Consider the following 24,607-nt stretch of genomic DNA (forward strand, 5'->3'; position numbering starts at 1 on the left):
CAGTAGTATGCATATTATAAAAATCACATCCAAAATATTTAAAAAGCAAGTAAATATTACAACCTCAAACGTATATTTTGGTTTTGCCTATGGGTCTGTTTAATGCATTCACACTTTAGGCTATTTGCTCATTTTTGCACTTTAGGCTATTTGTTCAGTTTTTTAGAAGGTGGACACATAATTCAGCATCGCACAAGGGATTATGATTTTTTTTTGTAAGTAGATTGTGGTTATTCAGGACCTTGGTGTCTGTGAGGAACTTGATGCCAAACAGTGCTGGAATCCCATTTGTAATGTGGCCTTAAGAGAAGCACATGGCAGCGACTGCAGCTCCTGCTGGGTGAGGTGACAGGCCGGCTCACTGACGCGTCACACACTGACAGATTGAGGAACTGTGTGAGATAAAGAGAAAAAAAACAGTGCAAGAACACCTGCACACTCTTGCTGTTTATTTCACACGTTCAATCCCATTCCTACCAGGATTTTTATATATTTTTTTTTCCTTTTGACCCCTAAATTTGCTTATTTTGTAATGGCTTTTCAAATAGTTAGAAGCAATATTTGTGACATATACATTTTTTTGACCTCAAGAACTATTTTTGACTGCAATTATATATCAAGGAAGCAGTGAATTATTATTAGCCTCCTTTAAATTTTTTTTCTTTTTTAAATATTTTACAAATGATGTTAAACAGAGCAAAGAAATTTTCACAGTATGTCTGAAAATAGAAAGTCTTATTTCTTTTATTTTGGCTAGAAAAAAAAAACTATTTTTAATTAAACAAACAAACAAAAATAACTCATCTGATTTTTGCAGAATTTGCTAGATTTTGACACCTTGTCCGGCTCCATCTTGGCTGCCTTTGTTTTACACGTTACCCTTCTCATTAAAACAATTGATGTGAATAATTACAATTGATTCGATTAATTAATCTGCATATCACACAATTCATTCGGTTCATGTTTTTAATTGAACGCCAGCCCCACATTTTCTTCATCATTTACCTGCTTCCCTTTTAATCAATGAAGAATCAATCAGGCACTTTTTCCTGCAGGGAGTTTCAGACAGATTTGAGAGGATTTAATTTCGAGCTCCACATGATTGGACATTTCCAAGGGCCTTTGGAATTACTCACAGGTATTTATATACATTAATGCCAGACAATGAGAGCATCAGGAGTAGTGGTTTACTCAAGGACAGACACTGTGTGCTTTAAACAGATTTAATCTGGTCATTCAGTTCCAGGGATCATAGCTAAATCCGCTGTCGAAATTGGACAACTATGTTCGTCTGCACTATCCCAGTGCAACGTGTGAGACCAACTTCAATATATCCAGAATAACTGTATGCTTTAGGCATATCTTAAAACTTTTTGTTTTAGTGCAGCAAGATATTTAGTGAAATTAATCATTGCTAGTAATTAATATTTACAGAAATGGACAATACAATGGTAGTTTGGTAGTGTTTTAATCTACTTAATCCCTCTTCATTTATGTAGATTAAAATATTTGGCATTTTAGGCAGACATATGAATATGAATGTGAATGTTCTCAAAGTGCAAGAATATACCTGTATAATACCTCACTGTGTCTCCTCATCAGCACCATTAGATTTTCGTCAAAAACATATGTTCAATAATGTTCTGTATTTCATTTGTATACATGTAAGTTTTCACCTTATATTTAAACATATATACATACAGTTGAAGTCAGAACAGTCAGTGGCGCAGTAGGTAGTGCTGTCGCCTCACAGCAAGAAGGTCGCTGGTTCGAACCTCGGCTGAGTTGGTGTTTCTGTGTGGAATTTGCATGTTCTCCCTGCCTTCGCGTGGTTTTCCTCCGGGTGCTCCGGTTTCCCCCACAGTCCAAAGACATGCGGTACAGGTGAATTAAGTAGGCTAAATTGTCCGTAGTCTATGAGAGTGTGTGTGAATGTGTGTGTGGATGTTTCCCAGAGATGAGTTGCAGCTGGAAGGGCGTCCGCTGCGTAAAAACTTGCTGGATAAGTTGACGGTTCATTCCGCTGTGGCGACCACAGATTAATAAAGGGACTAAGCCAACAAGAAAATGAATGAAAGAATTTTTAGCCCCCCTGTTTGTTTTTTTCCCCAATTTTTGTTTAACGGAGAGAAGATTTTTTCAATACATTTCTAAGCATATTAGTTTTAATAACTAATTTCTAATAACTGATTTATTTTATCTTTGCCATGATGACAATAAATAATATTTAACTATATATTTTTCAAGACACTTCTATATATCTTAAAGTGATGTTTAAAGGCTAGGTAGACCACGTAGGTTGATGAAGTTAATTAGGCAGGTTAGTGTAATTAGGCAAGTTATTTTATAATGATGGTTTGTTCTGTAGACTATATAAAAATAGCTTTAAGGGGCTACTAATTTTGACCTTAAAATGGTTCATAAAATATTCAAAACTGCTTTTATTCTAGCCAAAATAAAACAAAGAAGAAAAAATAGTATCAGACATGCTGTGAAAATGGCCTTGCTCTGTTAAACATCATTTGGGAAATATTTTAAAATGAAAAAAAAATTCAGATGGGGGGTTTAAAATTTTCACCCCATTTTAAAAAGAAATATTTTTATCCATTTCTCAGTGAATAAAATGTTGGGGGAGGGGGGGGGGATGGGGAATCACAAGCTTCAAAATTTAAACTAATGTTAAATATTTTTTGTTTCTCTTGATTTTTCCTCTTTTTTTATTTTATTTAATAGTTTTCCCTGACATAAATTTGGGTGTACTCATTTTTGGACCGTTACAAGTTTTTTTTTTTTTTGTATAGGCACAAATATGATATTGTATAGCTTCCTATTAAACATATCAATTTAAAAGATAGAGCTTGTCCAAACTCGGTCCTGGAGGGCTGGTGTCCTGCAAAGTAAGACAATAAGACACACCTGGGCTAGCTAATCAAGCTCTGACTAGGATTTCAAGAAACATCCTTGCAGGTGTGTTAAAGCAAGTTGGAGCTAAAATGTGCAGGACACCGGCCCTCCAGGATCCGAGTTTTGACACCCCTGTTCTAAGTAAAATAAAAACAATGTCAATTATAATTACAATGGTCACTTATTACTTCCTATATTTAAAAAAAAATTTGAGATGTTTTGAAGTTACTAAAAAATGCAGTTGCAAATGAACTTAATCCCTTAGTTCCTCAGCTTCGTTCCTTATTTATCAGGGGTCACCACAGCGGAATGAACCGCCCACTATTCCAGCAAATGTTTTATGCAGCCTATGCCCTTCCAGTTGCAACCCAGTACTGGGAAACACCCATACACTCTCACATTCACACACACACACACACACTTGTATACTACGGCCAATTAAGTTCATCCAATTCACCTTTAACGCATATCTTTGGACTGGTGGGGAAATCGGAGCACCCGGAGAAAACCTACGGGGAGAACATGCAAACTCCACACTGAAATGACAACTGGTCCAGCCGCACCTCGAACCAGCAACCTTCTAGCTGTGAGTGCTAACCACTAAGCCACCATGAACATTGTTTGTGTTAATTCATATTCCAGATCATTTTTGTGTTCGTGTTGATTCAAATTAAGTGAAAATGTAAGTAGAAGCAGGAGATGCGTGTTCTTTATACCTCAAAATGTATATAAACCTCTCTTAAACTGTTACTGTTTTCCTATTATGCTTTGTTTTGCCAAAAGTGAAGAATCAGGAACATAGATTGTTCCAATAAATACGAAAGTAGCGCTTCCATTCCAGATTCATTTGCAGTCATTTTGGCCTTATGGATTCCTAAACCCAAATAATGAATGCCAGAATGGCAGCGAACACAAAGTATGCGTTTTTACATATCAAAAGCCGCTTGTTGTCTTCCTCTCTGCCAGCGCTTCCTGCTCTGCTGTTTGGGCCTGGGGAAGCTGTGCTTGATTTCCTCTCCCGGCGGGTGGTTTCAGACATTTAGACAACAGGGGAAAGCAGCTGCTGTCGCGATCTTTATCCATTAACACATCTCAGTCACAGAGAGAGCAGAACACAACAACAGTGTTCATTCGTTTCGCCTCGGCCAGAATATAATCAATGTCGCACCCCGTCGTGGATCTTTATGAGATATTCAACACCACGGCTTTGTTACAGAGCATCCGCGCAGCACCGACCCGCAGGCAGGAGCCGGTTATTGATGATGATGGTGATGCAAGCAGGTGAATGTGTTGGCGGCTGTCAGACAGAGGGGCTGATGGGACGGGATACTGGGGCCGTAATTAGGCCGGGGAAACCCTGGGTGGGCAAACAGCAGACCATCTGGCCTCCAAGCGAGTGTTGTGCCACCTGAACAAGGTCAACCTGAAAGGAGTGGGTCATTAATCAGACTGGGTTAACAGGGCAGAGAAACGGGAGCCGCTGGGAGAGGAAGTCAGACAGGTAGACGGAGTGTGTGTGTGGATTCGTTTGAGAGTGTGTGTGGTGGTTGAAGGGATAGTTCACCTAAAAGTGAAGATCTGTTGTTGATTTACTTAACCCCAGGCTAGGACATTCAAGATGATTTTTAGTTGAAACTGGGTGTCACAGTGGCGCAGTGGGGAGTATGATCGCATGGCTGGGTCAGGCGGCATTTCTGTGTGGGGTTTGCATGTTCTTCCCATGTTCGCGTGGGTTTCCTCCGGGTGCTCTGGTTTCCCCCACAAGTCCAAAGACATGCGCTATAGGTGAATTGGTTAAACAATATTGTCAGTGTATGTGTGTGAATGAGTGTGTATGGATGTTTCCCAGTGATGGGTTGCAGCTGGAAAGGCGTGAAACATATGCTGGATAAGTTGGCGATTCAATCCGCTATGGCGACCCCAGATTAATAAAGGCACTAAGCCGAAAAGAAAATGAATGAATGGATTTTAGCTGAAACTATGGTCCATGTCGATTCATAAATGCAGGTCAATGGAGTGAACAAGAATATACATGAAATGGTGGACAAAAAATGTGTCGTTTGATTCTTAATATTGATTAATATGTTATCCTGAGTTTTGTAATTTGAGCTAAAGTTTCCAGTATTGTAAATGGGGGATTTAAGATCATTGCTAGGATGCAAAGAAACTGGAATAATCTCTTCCAATGTAGTCAAGCAGAGGATGTTTATACAGAGCTACCTTCCTGCAGAATTCAGTCCCAACCCTGATCAAACACACCTGAACCAATTAATAGTACCTAAAGCAGCACTTGATAATTACAAACAGGTGTGTTTGGTCAGGGTTGCAACTTAAATCTGCAGGAGGGTAGCTCTCCAGGAACAGGGTTGGTGACCCCTGGTTTACACTTTAGGCAACCATTTGATTGTGGGTTTGACATAATCACTGACAGCCACTTAATGGCCGTCGCAATAAAATTTTCCATCTGAAGAAGTTCAGAAAATTTCAGACACTTCCTTGCAGTGTGACCTCAGTTATGACCAGTGACAATCCAAGAACCAATAAGAGCACCTAATCTGATGACACAATCAGCGTGACAATTTCAAACAACTGTCAAAATAGTCAAAACAGACTATTATTGAGGCCTGCTGTGAGCAAAATTACAGGTACAGTTTGTTTATATTTGCTATGTGTCTTGCAGATTTTTACTCTTATTCAGTCTGACATTATGATAACTGATGTTCAGTGTGACGTGGGGATCATGTTCGTGCAGTTTGACAAGCTCGTTTAGGATTATTAAAAATCATACAGTGTGAGCCAGCCTTCCCATTGGCCGAGATAATCCATAAACCTTAGAGGTGTGGCATATGAAGATGCTGATTAGACAGCATGATTATTACACAAGTGTGCCTTAGGCTGGCCACATTAACAGGGTTATCTTATTTTACATGGCTTTTTGTTGACAATCTACATTGTAAAAGCACTATAGGAATAAAGATGATTCTAATTGAATTGAATTGAATTGAATTGAATTGAATGGAATTGAATTGAATTGAATTGAATTGTATTGAATTGAATTAAATTGAATTGAATTGAATTGAATTGAATTGAATTGAATTGAATTACATTGAATTGAATTGAATTGTACAAAAGCAACATTGTACTAGGTAAACTACCATGCAAGTTTACCACATCAGGAATGCAGTACGAATTGTAGCAAACCTATGCTATGCAAATGATAAAATGTATACAAAGCATACACTATGGTAAAAGAATCATTAGGTGAAAACAATGTATTGAAACTGAAAGGAAATGTATGTGTAGTAATAGTGCTCCAATTAAGCAGAACTCCTGCATTTTCAAATAAGTCTGGATTGCATAATAACAGCTATGATGTAGATGGAGACTGTTTGTGGGAACAATAGAAGTTGCATTTGCAAGTCAATTTGACATTTTTTTTCAGATCAATTTTGTCAATTTGACAGCTCATTTTTGTGGCACGTCACTTTCAGAGTGAAATTTAGCTTGCTAAATTGAGTGTTAGGGTGATGTTCCTAGTGGAGCACTTCACAAAAACCTTTTAAATTTCTGTTTTAAACAAGTTTATATAAATCATTAATGGCTCTACAACCGGCCCTGCAATCAATCACTTAGATCCCACTGAAAATCTACAATGAGAAACATACACATGCTAACCGAATGATTTAGAAAATGGCTCAGAGCACAGAGTGAACACATTTTGGACATGAAGCAATTTGCATGTGAATGAACAGAAGATCCATCAAAGAGTATCAGTGCAGATCTGTTCCTGCATTGACATTGAAGAAAGTCACCTACGGCTCCGAGCGATAGTTGCAGATCAAAAGAAAACAAGGACAAAGGGGGTCTCGAGAGATGTCAAGCAAAACATATGCATTCATGAGCTCTTGTTTATTAGAATAATGTTCATCATGTAATTTGACTTTACATTTTCTGTAAACACAGGGTGTCTGCAGGGTCTTAAAAAGTATTTAAAGTTGATAAATCAATTCTGAAAAAAATTAAGGCCCTTAAAAGGTATTAAAAAGTCCTAATCATGTTTTTTTCTAGGTCTTAAATTTGGTTCATGCGTTGTCCTAAGTGTTTGACTTCAGAAAAGCGTAAATATATTTATTTTCCTTCTAAAATTCACATCGGTGTGCTCATTCAACGTGATTGGTTCAGGCCTGTGCGCGCCCGGTCAAGCTTGTCCGTCCAGGTGATGTCACATAAGTTGCAACAAACGCTGGAAGATGATGTGACGCTCTCTACATGTAGCGAAACCATAGGGCGAAACAGACGGAAAAATGGGAGAATGTGAGTTTGTGTACTCCTGGTTGGAGAAAGACGAGTTTAAACAGTGGCTGAAGCCTGTCACTGAAAATAACCGCATAATTTATTCTTTCAAGCTATGTTTCTTCCGAGCTGAGTTCTTGTTGTTGTGCTCCATTGATTTATTTAACTATAAATGTTTATTAACCACTACTTATTAAGTTAAATGTTTGATACTGATAAGAACTTGAAATAGCAACGAGGTCTTAAAATATTCTAAGAAGGTCTTTAAAAATACTTAAAAAGGTTTGAAAATTACCTTTAGGATTTCTGCATATACCCTGGAAGAAGTCATTTAATTAGTATTTGATCGAATAGCTATCTGATTTCTAAAAACGAATCCATTTACATTTAAAAACATCAATGTGTCTTCGGAATCTGATCTTCGAATCCCACGCTGTGTGCAAATTTGACTAGGTTATGTCTATGTCTACATTTGTATGTGGAGAATTTTGTAAAAAAAATAAAATAAAAATCTTAAAATATGAAATAAAAAATAATACATTTTTAACTTTTATTTAATGTTTGCAATGCAAATCCATCTAGATCCACGTATTTGTTAAACAAACCAAGTCTCTCATATATAATAACTCTACTAAAAGACTGAAAATATTACTTTAAAAACTGTATTGTAAATAAATCAAATGAACACTCACAATAGTCAATATTATTACTGATATTAATTAAAAAGCTAAATAAACATAAATTGACACACATTTTTACACAAGTAAATAAATAGACTCAATGATGGGCTAAAAATTTGCTGATTTCTCTGTTTGTAGATTCCGTTTGGGCTTGGTTATGTTAAGTACATCATCAGATGCACCACATTATTCAACTAATATTGCTATATACAGAAACATAAGCTATGCATCTTTGTTGGCATTCAAATTATTTTCGAGCCTGTAAAAAATCATAACAAGCACACAAGGCAGACTCCGTGATTACTTTCATTATAAACACCCATATCTTGTCATAAAGATACATGCAAGACGTCATTCAAAACTGTAAAGGGTTTAAATTAATTTTTGTATAACATATTCTCCCCCAAAAACAAAACAAACGTGCATTTGTTAATGAACTCTTCACTATATTTTTCTATTATTTCTGTCATTTCACTGAGACTGCATTCTGCCGGTCAAAAATAAAACAAAGCAAAATTATTAATGAAACTCTCTCAAGCTGTCACCTGTGGCCTTCAGTTGCCTATGCATTTGTACTTGTATATCTGACGGTCATATAACCCTTAACACATGTGCTCTTACATTTATTTTTCGCAATTTTTTGGGAGGAGTGCAATTTTCATATGTGGTCAGATGCATTTAGACCTGTTCAGTTTCATATGGAAATCACCTCCTGAAGTTGTCTGAGCGATCTGATTTATATCCGTCTTAAATGCGTTTTGAGGGCATTTACACCCATTAATCATGATTACTATAGCAATCTGATCATAGAAAAAAAGCAATGAAAACACAACTGTAAACAGCCCCAAAGTAAATTCCTTCAAATCACTCCAAAACACCCTAACATGAAAATTTGTATTCATATACGATACATCTAAATTACATTCTTATGTGCACAAAACATACAGTACATTCCTGTCCCATATGAAGTGCATGTATGCAGTGAGAGAAATCGGTATTGAACACATCATGTGTTTTTCCTGGGAATATTAATTCTAAAGGAGCTGCTGACTTGGAATCAAACCAGATTTTAGTAAAAGACCAAACAATTTCCGATAAATGTTCTGTGTAATAACCATGGAATGACACAAGGAGAAAGTAGTGAACTACTGAAACGTATTTCAAACAATATTTTAAAGGCTTTTTTGGTGATGCCAACTTAAAGATATATGTAGAACACATCACATCACATAAGGTACACATACAGAACCGTCTATCTAGTATTGTGAAAAGGCAAAGCTGAAAATCTGTGGTTAAAGCGTCACCCAGTGGTCAAAAGGTGCTGGCACACCAACTACCACCACGGTATGAACGGCGGCAAAGGGAACAAATTGAAGTAGTGACATCTTTATATGTAAAGATGTACATATATATTCATATGTAGAAGAAAGTCACACGCATTGTTCAGGTGTGAGTTTTTCCACAGACTTCAACAGAGTGCAAAAGTCTTGATGGTTCTGTGGATCTCTTCTATCAAATCTGATCTTTATTTCGTATTTTCAATTGGATTCAAGTTAGGTGACTGGCTGAGCCATTCTACAGCTTGATTTTCTTTCTTTGATAGCATTTGAGAGTTTGCTTGGCTGTGTTTTGGATGATTATCTAGCTTAAATGTCCACCCTGGTTTCATCTTCATCCTCCTGCTAATGTAGATGTTGGACTGAAGCAGCTAATATTAATTTGCAATGACGAAGAACAGAGGGTTGCTGAAGAACTACTGTCTGGGCTTTCAATTCCTTTCTACACCTCCCTTTCTTCATGTGTTCAATACTTTTTCCTTGTGTCATTTAATTTTATTGCACATAGCTTAATTTGTAAACTATGTAGCTTTGTTTTCCTTGCAAATGTGCATTTTTTTGTTGTTACCAAAATCTGGGGAAAATTTCAAGTCAACAGCACCTTTAGAAATATATTTTCTAAGAAAAATGGTGAAAAATATGTTCAATACTTATTTCCCCACTGTATTTATAGAGACCCTAAAAAAATCCTTTATCTGTGTCTCCACAGCCTTGCGTCCAGTGAACAGTGACCTGTGTTTGGGTGTTCCTCATAACACCACCCAGCTCTGCCATATCCCCTGTCCTGTCGAGTGTGAGGTGTCCGCCTGGAGCGCATGGGGGCCCTGCACCTTTGAAAACTGCCAGGATCAATCCACAAAGAAAGGTGAGCGCAATCTTATCTTGAACTATTGGGCCGTTTCATCCCTTACAGTTTTGTTTGGGGAGCAGCCGTTTCTCCCATCTGGCTAAAACAGAACAGATCAATAAAACGTCCTCTTTCATTGTAAATCTCATGAATTGTGTACGGGAGGCCTTTCAACACATAACTCACATCACCCCACCTCTCACCTCTATCTGCGCCATCAGCATCCGGGCCATAAACTTATCACCACCTACTGAGGCAGAAGATTCATTTTCTCAGAGGTTTATGAATCAGGAGAGTTGTAGAGGGAACAACAAACAAAAAGGAGCCTGCAGATTGTAAAACTTGTCAAGAAACAGACGAATAATGGTTTAAATTTAGCTTCAAAATAACAAACACACACTTCAAACAAAATCATCTTAATATGAGAAATAAATTAAATTTAAGAAGATGCAGAGTAGAAACATGTCAAATAATCTCCCAGTGCAGGAAGATAACTTGGTAAGATTTCTTGAAATAAGATTATTTAGACTTTAGTAAAGAATAAAACAGTCTTAAAACAAGTATTGTAACACTTATTGCAAGACTTATTTTAACTGCATTGTTATCTTAAAGCTAGCTTATAAATATTTTTTGGAACTGTGAGCTTTTCTTATATATTGTAAGCTTGTCTTACTTGGTAAGGTTTCTTGGAAAACATACTTACTATAAGCTTTAGTAAACAATTCCTAAAATTTGTATTTTGACAACTATTTCAAGCGGTCTGTTTGGTCTAATCCTAAAAAAAAAAAAAAAAAAAGCTATCCTAAAACTAGCTTCTCAATTGCTTTTCATTATTCAAAATAAAAAACCTGAAAAATCACATGTACAGAAACATTCACAGCCTTTGCCGTGAAGCTATAAACTGAGCTCAGGTACCTTCTGTTTCCTCTCATCATTCTTCAGATGTTTCAGCAGCTTTATTGGAGTTCACCTGTGGTGAACTCAGTTGATTGGACATGATTTGAAAAGGCATACACCTGTCTATATAAGGTCCCAGGGTTGACAGTGCATGTCAAAGCACAAACCAAGCATGAAGACAAAGGAATTGCTTGTAGACCTCTGAGACAGGATTGTCTCGAGACACAAGACTGGGGAAGGTTACAGAACTGTCTGCTTCTCTGAAAGCTCCAATGAGCACAGTGGCCTCCATCATCCTTAAGTGGAAGATGTTTGGAACCACCAGGACCAGGACAGGCTGGTCAGCTGGACATTCTGTTTGAGCTCCAGGGTTCTTCAGTGGTGAGAGGAAAACGTTACAGGAATTTGCCAAAAGGCAACTGAAGGACTCTAAAAGGACTCTAAAAAACTAAAATCTCTGGTCTGATGAGACTAAAATTGAACTCTTTGGAGTGAATGCCAGGCATTACATTTGGAGAAAACTTGGCACCGCTCATCACCAGGCTAATACCATCCCTACAGTGAAGCTTGGTGGTGGCAGCATCATGCTGTAGGGATGTTTTTCAGCAGCAGGAACTGGAAGACTAGTCAGGATAGAGGGAAAGATGAATGCAGCAATGTACAGAGACATCCTGAATGAAAACCTTCTTCAGAGTGCTCTTGACCTCAGTCTGGGGCGACGGTTCATCTTCAAGCAGGACAATGACCCAAAGCACACCGCCAAAATATCAATGGAGTAGCTTTACAACAACTCGGTGAATGTCCTGAGTGGCCCATTTGTTCTTAAAATGAGCCAAAACATTTAAACTTAAACCAAGATTGTCATATGAATTAAATCAAGATCACACATCCATGCATATTGTCTAAAATGTTGTATTAAATTTAACAAAAATAATCCAACAAAATTAATAGGCAGTTCATTCCGCTGTGGTGAACCCAGATTAATAAAGGACCTAAGCTGAAAAGAAAATCAATGAAAAATAATAAACAAAATTGTACTCAAATTAATTACTTAGCAGTATAGTTTCTTGGCAGTATAGTATAGCACTTGTTTATAATCCTCGTTAATAATAAAATAATCCAGTAAAAATAAAGTATAGTTCCTTGGCAGTATAGTATAGCACTTGTTAATAATCACTTGTTAATAAGCACTTGTTAATAATCCTTGTTAATAATAAAATAATCCAACAAAATTAATAGGCAGTTCATTCCGCTGTGGTGAACCCTGATTAATAAAGGACCTAAGCTGAAAAGAAAATCAATGAAAATTAATAAACAAAATTGTACTCTAATTAATTACTTGGCAGTATAGTTCCTTGGCAGTATAGTATAGCACTTGTTGCCTCTCAAAATACTAAATAGCTTATTGCAATAAAACATAGCAAAATGTATTTTGTCACTAAAGAACAAGTATAAGTGTGACTGAACATATTTTAATGGACAAACTTAAAAGTAAGCTAAAGTAAGAATAAGTGTGATTATTGAGCTTTTTTAATAGGAAAACTTAAAAATAAAAGTTAATACAGATAAAATAAACTCATAAAAACCACAAAGGTGGTCTTAAAACATGTGTCTCATTGTAATTTGCCAGGTAACATATCTAAGTTTAAGCTTTACTAACTAAGAAAGAAAGATGAGGGATAATCTTTAAACAGTCATAATAATCTTAGACAATCTAATCTTGCTTAGTGTTATGTTCTTAAAAAAAGAATCAATTGGATGTTTCGGGGGGCTAGAAATAAGATTGCAACCCTTGATAAGGAGTTTTTGCAGTTCAAGCTTTACATGGTCTTTAAACGGAGCTGAATCTGATTCACAGGTTTACCGAATGCTGCTGTCAGTTGATACAAGTGTTTCAGAGGTGCTGGCATGCTGGCTGCTTTCCTCGTTAATTATGGCTGGGACAGCAAGCCGTGCCATGACTAATGCATATTGACTCTTCCCTAATGAAGCGACTCAAAAGGATGGGATGGGTGGAAATTCTCCACTATGCATCTTAATGATGAATTCTCTCGGAATCTGTGTTGCTCTTTTTAAACGCCCACAGTTCGTGCTTCATGCCATATAGCTGTAATGGCAGACTAGTGCATGCATATATACAGTATGTGGGCTCATTATTCAGGGAGATGTGGAGAATAAAAGAAGTGTTTTTATGTATAACATATATCCTGCATGAGGACAGATTAGAACAATATGACAAAAAGTTTTATTCTGTATCTGTGATCCTACGCATTGTCCGCTGTATTGTCATAGATATAAAATCAAAGCAAGATTTGCAAAAGTGAACATGCAATCTTCAAGCAAGCTGTAACTTTTGTGTTCGAATTAGTTTGTACATCAAGTTTGACTTTTAAATGAATCACTGAAAGTTCTTGATGCATAATATATTGCTATTATATTAGATGAAGAGTTAATTTGCTAAAGCAGATAACCATTCTTATAAAAAAATGTATACTCTTACTCAAGCTACTGCATGATTCCTGAAAATTACAAAAGACCTTCAGTTTTAGTCATTTCCATAAATTATCTTTTTAGTACACACAAACAAAAAACATGATAATTAAAAAAAAATGCTGTCCACTCACCGGCCACTATATTAGGTACACCTTACTAGTACCCGGTTGGACCCCCTTTTGCATTCAAAACTGCCTTAAACCTTTATGGCAGAGATTCAACAAGGTACTGGAAATATTCCTCAGAGATTTGGGTTCATATTGGCTTGGTAGTATCATGCAGTTGCTGCAGATTTGTCGGTCCTCTATTGGATTGAGATCTGGTGACTGTGGAAGCCATTTAAGTACAGTGAACTCATTAACCTGTTCAAGAAACCAGTCTGAAATGATTTACGCTTTATGACATGACACATTATCCTGCTGGAAGTAGCCATCAGAAAATGGGTACACTGTGGTCATGGGGATGGACATGGCCAGCAACAAAACTCAGGGTGGCTGTGGCATTGACACGGTGCTTAATTGGTACTAATGTGCCCAAAGTGTGCCAAGAAAATATCCCCCACACCATTACACCAACACCACCAGCCTGAACCGTTGATACAAGGCAGGATGGATCCATGCTTTCATGTTCTTGATGCCAAATTCTGACCGCATCTGAATGTCGCAGCAGAAATCCAGACTCATCAAACCAAGCGACGTTTTTTGCAATCTTCTATTGACCAATTTTGGCGAGCCTGTGTGAATTGTAGCCTCAGTTTCCTGTTCTTAGCTTACAGGGGTGGCACCCGGTGTGGTCTTTTGCTGCTGCTATAGCCCATACACCTTAAGGTTCGATGCATTGTACGTTCAGAGATGCTCTTCTACACACCTGTGTTTATTTTATTTTAAGGTGTTTATTTTAAGGTATTGTTGCCTTTCTATTAGCCTGAACCAGTCTGGCCATTCTACTCTGACCTCCACCATCAACAAGGCATTTTTGCTCACAGAACTGCTGCTCACTGGATATTTTCTCTTTTTCAGACCATTCTCTGTAAACTCTAGACATGGTTGTTTGTGGAAAAACCTAGTAGATCAGCAGTTTTTGAAATATTCAGACCAACCCGTCTGGCACCAACAACCACATTCAAAGTCACTTAAATCTCCTTTCTTCCCATTCTGAGTTTGAACTGCAGCAGATCGTCTTGACCATGTCTCCATGGCTAAAGGCAATGAGTTGCTGCTATGTGATTTACTGATCAGAAATTTCTGGTAATGAGCAGTTGAACTGGTGTACCTAATAAAGTGGCCGGTGTGTGTGTGTGTGTGTGTGTGTGTGTGTGTGTGTGTGTGTGTGTGTGTGTGTGTGTGTGTGTGTGTGTGTGTGTGTGTGTGTGTGTGTGTGTGTGTGTGTGTGTGTGTGTATATACATGTATAAATATATATAAATTACTAGATCTCTCTTCTATATTAATACTTTCTATTTTTTTTAGGATGTTACACATTAAGATATCTGTGTATATACTGTACCTTAGTAAGTACCAAAGCCAAAACTGGAATTAATTTAGCAAAATAATTAAAGATCACTGTAAACAATTAGGACACCTACTGAATATGTTAGAGAATAATATTAAACAACATTTTCATTTGAAATAATCAAGATAACTATTGAAATGTTGACAATGTTGCAGTGCCTCATTTGAAATCAAATGTGTTATCTTTCTTTTGCTTTTTCTGTTTCTATTTTTGATTTAGATTTTTTTAGATGTCAGATAGATTTTTAGATTGTTGCTGCTTGTTCAAACTACCTCTTATAAATGAGCTAAAGACAACACAATTCTTGAGATTTTTTCTTGAGATTCTTTGAGATTGGGTACAACATAATTGTTTGATGTTCAATCCACTTCAGTTTGTCAACACTTAGAGTCGACTTGATTGGTTTGTGTTGGGACAACATGAATGAATTGTGTGGAACCCTGCATTTTTTACAGTATAATCTAAATTTAAAAAAAAAAATGTTATAATTGCCAAAACAATAGGTAGATTAACTTTAGATTAACTGATTATTTTTGTTTATTAACATCAAATATTCCAGCAAATCTTCTGTCCTTCTTTTTAGCCTTTTTTTTAACTCAATTGCTCATACCAATGCTAATAACCCTCGTGTGATCATACATTTATACCATGACAATCAGACTTGATTCATATTAATATCTCTATCATATCCTGAACAAGTGACAACAGTGCCTGCTGGGAGATAAAGTACAAATTACCCATGACATCTCAACATTAAGCTCCAATAACGTGTCAGCGTGCATCTTCTAGACGCGATGACCCATGAGATTTTTTTGCACGGCTATGCCTTTTGTCTGTATCTTTGATTAGCAGGGACTCATATATGAAACCCAGTATCCTGCTTTTGTCTGATAAAGAGACAGAGGCAGCAAACGCCACCAGAGCCCTCCAGGCAGACTGACGAGCTGCGATACAATCCCCTCACACACCCTACAATGAGTTCGGCGCTGACCTTCTGATTAAATAAAGCCAGGAGGACAGCGCAGGACAGAAGTAATCAGAGAAAGGGACAACGCTGGCATCTCCAGCTAACTCCTAAAGGCCCCCCTCTCCCCATATTACCTTATCGGCCCCAGACAGCAATGTGGATTAAACCAAAGGCCAGAGACAGGGATGGCCGGGTGCATGTAGGTGACCTTGTGCTGGTCACGAGTCTGGTCCTCACTTTTTTTAAAGCCCTTTTCTGCCCTTGAATTGGAAAATCCCTGGCGTCAAAGCCTTGCTGTATTAATGGATTTCTGAATGCATTAGTCGCTTTGGTGAGATGGAAGCATAATGAGGGAAGAATAATAATATTCATTATGATGAGCTGCTCCAGTAATTTCTGTCATCTCGCACACTTAATGGACTGATATGTTTAATGTAGTATTGCGGAGATCGCGCAGTGACACTCTGGGATTGCTAAAGGAATAGTTCAGGCAAAAAATGAAAATGTACACACCTTCAAACTTGGTTCTATTTTTTTTTTCTGTTTCTATTTTTTTGTTGAAAGCCGGTAGCCACCTGGGGGATAAAATAGTATGGACGTCAATAGCATGCTCTTTTTTTAATTAGAATGAGCTAATTCAATTAAATTCAAATCAATAAACTTTATTGTGTATCCCACAGGGGGTAGAAAATTAGAAAATTGCCTTTGGACACTTTAGCTCACACTAAACAGCAAAACATAATTACACTAGCGAAATTATTTTTAAAAATCCTATTTAAAAAAACTATTAAAAAAAACAATTGCAGTGTAAATAAACTAATTGAATATAATATAAGGAATATTCCGTTTATTTATTTGTTTTACTTTTTTGTGTCATATTTTTCATTTACATTTTTATAGAAATTATTTCCCTTCATTTCATACTAAATATAGTCATGTGATATATTGTGTATAGTCATGTGATATATTGTATATAGTCATGTGATATATTGTATATAGTCATGTGATATATTGTACATATTCATGTAATATATTGTACATAGTCATGTGATATTTATAAATATAAACTGTAAATGTGACTGAATTTTATTATGTGGATGGAATAGATAAATAGACAGATGGATGGACGAATGGATGGATGGAAGAGTGGATGGATGGATGGATGGATGGATGGATGAAAAGATAAGTAGACAGACAGAAAGCCAGACAGACAAATGGACAGATTAGATAGATAGATAGATAGATAGATAGATAGATAGATAGATAGATAGATAGATAGATAGATAGATAGATAGATAGATAGATAGATAGATAGATAGATAGATAGATAGATAGATAGATAGATAGATAGATAGATAGATAGATAGATAGATAGATAGATTTTTTCATTTTTATTACATTAAACAATTCTTATTTTTAATAACACAATATATTTGGATTTATGTGTGACTAAAATCTTGTTAATTTCTTAGACATTAGCTAATCAATCTCCTTCTCTTTACCATTTCTGCTCAATCAACCTATAGATTCAGTGCAGAGAATGACTTTGAGTCTCGTTCATTGCTCTCCACAGGTTTCAAACTGAGGAAAAGGAAAATCATGAATGAGCCCACAGGTGGCACAGGGAATTGCCCACACCTGACGGAGGCCATTCCCTGCGAGGAGCCCAGTTGCTACGACTGGCTGCTGGTGAAGCTGGAGGAGTGTGTGCCTGACAATGACAAAGTGTGTGGACCAGGAACCCAAAACCCACAAGTCCAGTGCATTAACAGTGACGGTCAGTACACATACACACACACACCCCTTCCATCTGCATGAAGTGGGATTATCCTCTGTGTCAGTCCTTCCCAATTATTATCACATTTTCATTATTCCCTTTAAATGTTCCTAGAAATTGTCTAGCATTACTTTTAGCCTTTTCTTTTTGCTCAATTTCTAATGGCATTGCTAAAAAAACTCATGTGATGATATACAAATAATATACACAATGCAGTGCATTAACAGTGATGTTCAGTGATACACACACCTTTCATCTGCATGAAATGGGGTCCTCTGTTTTTATCATCCCCAATTATTCACGCTAACTAAAAATCTTTGAGTTTCAATGTAAGGGTCACGTCCAGGCGTGCAGTGTGTCCAATGTAGCAACAAACCCAGATTGTTTTGTTCTTGCGCAGCTGGGTTTATTCTTGAACTCTGTCCACAGGGCTTATGTTCTGGACTTTTGCCCAATGCCATAATTGCTGTTTTTGCACAGGCGGCTGCTAGTGATACTCTATTGTTAGAATGACCAGAGGGGAAACTGAGAGCAAGAAGTGGCACTGCTGCCTTTTAGTCTTTAAAACACAAAGCCACATGTGCTGGAGTGCTCTGCCGTCTAACTAGCCTGAAGGCCTGAAACTCTCCAGTAGCATTTGGATGATTCTGGCTTGACGGAGTTCAGGGTAGCAGAGGAAACCAACACCATCTGTGAGATCTAAAGAAAGTACAATTTACCTGAGGATCTGTGACCAGTAGCTGAGTCTGATGCCTCTATACACCAGTAGAGGAAGAACAGAGTTCCCACAAGTACTGGAAAACCAAAAAATCCTGGAAAATACTAAACAATTTTCAATTTTCCAGTCATCAAAAACGCATGGGAAATGAGAGAAAGCATAAACTTACTCAATTTGCTTCAGCTTAGTTCCTAATTTATCACAGAGGAATGAATCACCAATTACTATGACATATGTTTTATGCAGCGGATGCCCTTCCAACCACAACCCAGTACTGAGAGTACATTAATTCATGTACTCCCAGTGCTGGGAAACACCCATACACTCTCTCATTCTCACACACACACATATACGGCCAATTCAGTTCACCTGTACCGCTTGTCTCTAAATTGTGAAGGAAACTGGAGCATGGAAGAACATGCAAACTCTATGCAGAAATACCATCTAGTCCAGCCAGGACTCGAACCAGCATGCCTATTGCCTTTTGCTAGGTGACAGTGCTAACCCCTGACCAAGAAATCAATAAATTCTAGAAAATTCCGGACCAGTTTTCCAGTTCTTGAAAAACACATAGAAAATGAGAGAAGACATAATCTCCTGAAAAAAAAAAAAATTATTATAATTGTTTTCGTTCCTTCAAGAATAGTTTAGAATTGTAGGTAATTAACAATGGTAGCAGAAAGCACTGTGTTCTTGTACATGAGATTTTGACATGCTAGTGACGCAATATTTTATGCTATTTAACATCGCTGTGACTAAGGAATTTACTTTTTTATCAGTGGTTGAATGTGTTAGGAATTATTTTGGTGTTTGAATGGTTGCAGCAAATGTTAACCAGTAAGCACATACTGTATCTACAGTAACATTGGTAATACTAAGCCAGCTCTAAAGTAGAATGTGTGAAAGTGCCACTTCCTGGTGGTTTTAAAGTGTTTTTTCTTTTCTCAAAATTTTTATCCAAAATTGAATTTTTTGTAAGCACTAACTTCATGGAATTATTCATGGAACTCGTTGGCTCGAGGCCGCAGGTCAAGTGCCTTAGTGTCCTACCAGTGACAATTTACAGCCACGTCGCACTACGAGTGTGATTTTGCATTTATACAACAGTTTGACAGCATAATCATGTATATAAAAAAGAAAATCAAACACGGAAAGTCTCAACAACTATTTAGTAAGAGGAACTACTTTCTTCCACCGCTCATTCACATCAGCAGCTGACGTCAGAACAGCAGAAACCGTTGGTCATTCACCAACCTCACTTTAGTGCTAGTATTTAAATGATTCTCTAGCGTAACATCTAAAGTTATGACAAAACAGATGATTTTGCTCACATTTTAAGAATATAAGGCCCCGTTTACACTAGTGCGTTTTAGTTTTAAAACGGCGTTTTAGAATGAAAACGATCCGCGTCCACACTCGCGTTTTACCCAGCGTTTCTGAACAGCTCACCGTCCACACCAAAACGCTGAAAACGCACATCACGTGACCACACAGACACTCTTGGGCAATCGCTGCAGCCCATCTACCCAGATGAGAGCTGTGCTAGTAGTTAATGAAGTTAATGATTAATGTAACCACGTAGCCTATTCTGTATATTGACTGATCGCTTGCCTTTATTTCCTATAATGTATAAACTTATTGTATGTTATACTTTTATAATGGCCATTATCGATTATTAAAACTGATATTCAGCAAAAGAGAGGGTGTGTTTCATATTTTCACTGAAATTGAAAGGAGGCAGTGTTGTTATCGGCTCCGTTTTGTTATAAATATCCACACAGTGAAGATGACGTTCATGCAGCACGACGCCTCAACATTTCTGCTGTCTAAGTTGCTAATATTAAAATGAAAATAGGCAGTTCCTTAAATCATGTTTACATTTTATTGTTGAGAAAGTGAAACAACGTAGCCAGAGTGATGTGAATGAAGTTATAAAGTACACTGTTCCCTTTGAAGATTTACCCGTGTCCTCGGTGTAGTCTGTTGTCCATATCAAACTGACAAGAAGAGAACTTACGCGGAGAAGATGCAGGACTGAACTGTGTGTGTAGGCTACTTAATATTCAGGAAAAGCCCCAATCAGAGAGGCGAATGTCTGCAGCCCCGCCTCCGTTTTCAGATGTCTCCGTTTTCCATCATCCACACTGAGATGGAGCAGCAGCGTTTCAGAATGAAAACAGCCTCTCCAGCGTTTTCGAAACGCTCCGTTTTCGGCGCTCGAGAACTCCGGCGTAGTGTGGACGGTTGGCGTAACCGTTGCAAAACTTATGCGTTTTCAAACTAAAACGCATTAGTGTAAACGGGGCCTAAGGCTGAACGGCATAAAATGCCATCAGTCTACAGAGATATCCCAGTACTTCTCTCTTGCAATCGGGAGATCACAATAATTAAGCCTGAAAAAGCCAGAGCAACGCAAACACTACCAGATACTATAGTATAAATAAAGCACTGCAACATACAAAAGAGAGATCGTCTTGTCACTCACCTGTTCTGTAATGATTTGTTCAGCTGTAGTTTGAAACACACGCTAAAAGAATGCACCCCTAAGGACTTATTATACGATCTCTGTCGCCATCTTGTGGCGAAGTGTCAATTATTTTTGCTCTGCTCAGTATGGCAGGCTGGCCCCCAGCGTGAACTACTGCCAACGACATTCTCACAAAAAAAACCTCAAAAGTTTATTATGTTGTCCAACAGCTCCAATATTTGTCAAACTTTAGTCCTCTTCTTGCCACTCCTGTGGGCAGAGTAATACACAAAGGTGAAGAGGCTGTACAAGCGCTGATTTCGAGAACCGGACTGAACTGTTTTATATATATATATGTGTGTGTGTGTGTGTGTGTGTGTGTGTGTGTGTGTGTGTGTGTGTGTGTGTGTGTGTGTGTGTGTGTGTGTGTGTGTGTGTGTGTTTAAATATACATTTACAGTGAACACAAAATTATTATGTAAACACAAACTTTTATGTTTTATATGCAAGTAGTCATGACTAATTGTTAAACAGCATTAATAAAATTCAGATGTATGGTTTGTTGATAATAATTTAACACACTAGACTGATTTTGTCATTTCATATAATTTTGTGACATTGAAACAACACATTAGGTAGGTTAGTAGGTAGATTTTTTCACATTAAATTAGTAAAGACATTCGTTAAAAAAAGTCTAATTAATTTTCCTCTTTTGGATTTGCACATTATTCATAAAATAAAAAAAAAAACAGGCATGGTGTCCATAAAAATATTAAATAGCTTCTCAGAGTGCAGTCACTTTCAATAATGAAAGATGTTTTTGAGCACAAAATCATTTGACACTGAAAACTGGAGTAATTATTTTTAGATTTTCCATCAAAGCAATAAATTATATTTTAAAATGCATTAAAAATAAAACAGCCCTTTTAAATCCTAATAATATTTAACAACAGTGCTGTTTTCTGCTGTATTTTTGATCAAATAAACACAGCCTTGTTTTTGTGTTATTTAAATGAATTCCTCTAACTTCATAGAGAAGTCAAATGACCCAGCTATGTTGTACTAACAAAATTTGTAATGGGATTTTATGGATGAACACTTCACTCTGGTTGATGAGGGAGCACAATTCAGTGGCGCAACCCCACAATTCTGATTCAACCGATCTAATTAATTTCATATAATAGAGACTAAAGCTGAGTGAATATTTTAACAAACCAAGTGAAAAGCCTGTCTCCAACATACGCGAGTCAAATGGGTTCATTCAGCGAGCTTATCAAAAATAATTAACCTTAAATTATTGTGGATATGAGAGACAAGTAGAATATTCAGGTTTATTTTAAATAGAACCGCCAACTCTGTGACTTCTTTCTCCTCGACTTCTGTATTGTTAATGTATTGTCTGGAGGTGCAGCACGACTCGACTTGCATTAATGAATCAATTATGAGCGTGTGCCATAATTGTATTTTACATCCTCGCATTTCGCTCCTTGTTCCAGTAAATTTCGATGTGCGGACATGGCAATTACTCCGACATTCCAGAACCTCAGCGTTCACATCGCTAATGAGGACTCGAGGGAGAGAGAAAGTGGGCGATCGAGGAGAGAAAGAGGCAGAGAAAGGCACCCGCGTGTGTCTCTGCAACTCAATCAGTTTTGCTCCGCTCATAATCAAGCATCCCATTCACAGCGACTCAAGGTGTCATACTGCATGTGGCTCAGCTGTCAGCGCAGAGACTCCTTCTGCTCTCAAAAACAAGCTCATCTACTAGACATTTACCCTCAAACACCTTCCGTAAAGGGATAGTTCACCCAAATACCTCATTGTTTACTCACTGTTCTTTTGTTTTACCTCTGTTGAACACAAAAGATGAAATGCTGATAGCACTTTAAAATGTTATGTGCAACAACTAGACTTTACTTAGGGGTTTGCTTCTATAAACTATTGCAGCCACTGACACACATAGTGGAAAAAAACAACATAAAAAACAATTAGCTACTTTAGTTTAAAAAAGAAACTGTGTGTATATATATATATATATATATATATATATATATATATATATATATATATATATATATTAGCAATAGCACACTCATAACAATGCGATGTGGCTGTATATCAGTACTAGTGGGAGGCCCACTAGTGCTGATAGACAATCACACTGCTACGAGTGTGATATTGCGTTTTTACAACAGTTTGATGGCATAATCGTGTGCATAAAAAAGAAAATCAAACTACAGGCTCCTACACACTGCGGCGCTTTTTGTTTGTGTTTATCGTCAGCATTTTATGAGACGTTTTTCCGCATTCAAACCCAAGCGATTTTCACTGGCGTCAAGCAGAAGAGTATGCAAAATCATTCCTTGACGTTAGATGGCGCTACACAACTTTAAGCTTCCACCACCCGCTTGTAAAGTGCCAACCTAATTGGTGGAGAAGGTTTTAACGCGGCGTGACAAATTAAAAAAAAATGAGCATGAGGCGTTTTTTTTTTTTTTTAATTATGCTTTTGCGCCTGCCGTTTTGCGCATTGGTGTGCACAATCACATTGACGCCCTTTATATAGTCACGAGGCATTAAACGTCGACGGAAAACGCAAGCAAAAAACATCTCGGTGTGCACGGGCTTTTACCCTTTTGTAAGAGAAACTACTTTCTTCCGCCATTCATTCACATCTATCAGAACAGCTGAAACCGTTCCTCATTCACTAAAGTCACTTCAGAGCTAGTATTTGAATGATTCTCTAGCATAATGTCTAAAGTGATGACAAAACAAGTGATTTTTCTCACATTTTAACATTATAAGGTGTATACATTATAAGGCTGAATGGCTTGAAATGCCATCAGTCTACTGAGATTTACCAGTATTTCTCTGCTGCAATCGGGAGATAACAGTATTACTATGGTATAAATACAGCACTATAACATACAAAAGAGAGATCGACTTAGAAAGTCTGTTTAATAATGATTTGATCAGCTGTAGTTTGAAATTACTCTTTTTTTCTCTCAGGGCTTACCATGCGGTCTCTGTCGCCATCTTATGGATGAACATAATCACATACATATATATACATATACATATACATATACATATACATATACATATACATATACATACTCACTTACAAGTACTGTGTTGGACCCTATTTTGCCTTCAGAACAGCAAAGATTCTACAAGGTACTGGAAATAGATTTTGACCCGTATTGAAATGATAGCATCACACAGTAGCTGCAGATTTGTCGGCTGCACATCCAGCGTTATCCTGCTGGAAGCAGCCATCAGAAGATGGGTAAACTGTGGTTATAAAAGGATGGACATGATCAGCAACAATACTCAGGTATGCTGTGGTGTTGACACAATGCTCAGTTGGTACTAATGGGCTCAAAGTGTGCCAAGAAAATATCCCCCACACCATTACACCACCCCCACCAGCCTGAACCATTGAAACAAGGCAGGATGGATCCATCCTGCCTTGTTGTTGATGTCAAATTCTGACCCCACCATCTGAATGTCACAGCAGAAATCGAGACTCATCAGAACAGGCAACGTTTTTCACGTTTTCATGTTTTCTATTGTCCAATTTTGGTGAGCTTGTGCAAATTGTAGCCTCAGTTTCCTGTTCTTAGCTAACAGGACTGGCACCTGGTGAGGTCTTCTGCTGCTGTAGCCCATCCGCCTCGAGGTTGGAAATTTTGTGTGTTCAGAGATGCTCTTCT

General features: G+C 37.5%; 1 protein-coding gene across 1 annotated transcript in view; it reads left to right on the top strand.

The window, feature by feature from the left end:
* thsd7aa (thrombospondin, type I, domain containing 7Aa) overlaps nucleotides 1–24,607 on the top strand; it is a 215,681-nt gene that overhangs the window by 101,830 nt on the left and 89,244 nt on the right. The window contains 2 exon segments of the mRNA NM_001122760.1: nucleotides 9,924–10,079; nucleotides 17,503–17,706. Coding sequence (NP_001116232.1) covers nucleotides 9,924–10,079; nucleotides 17,503–17,706 — 360 coding nt within the window.

The sequence above is a fragment of the Danio rerio genome, chromosome 19 (assembly GCF_052040795.2).
Source record: "Danio rerio strain M-AB ecotype USA chromosome 19, GRCz13ab, whole genome shotgun sequence".
Classification (NCBI taxonomy): Eukaryota; Metazoa; Chordata; class Actinopteri; order Cypriniformes; family Danionidae; genus Danio; species Danio rerio.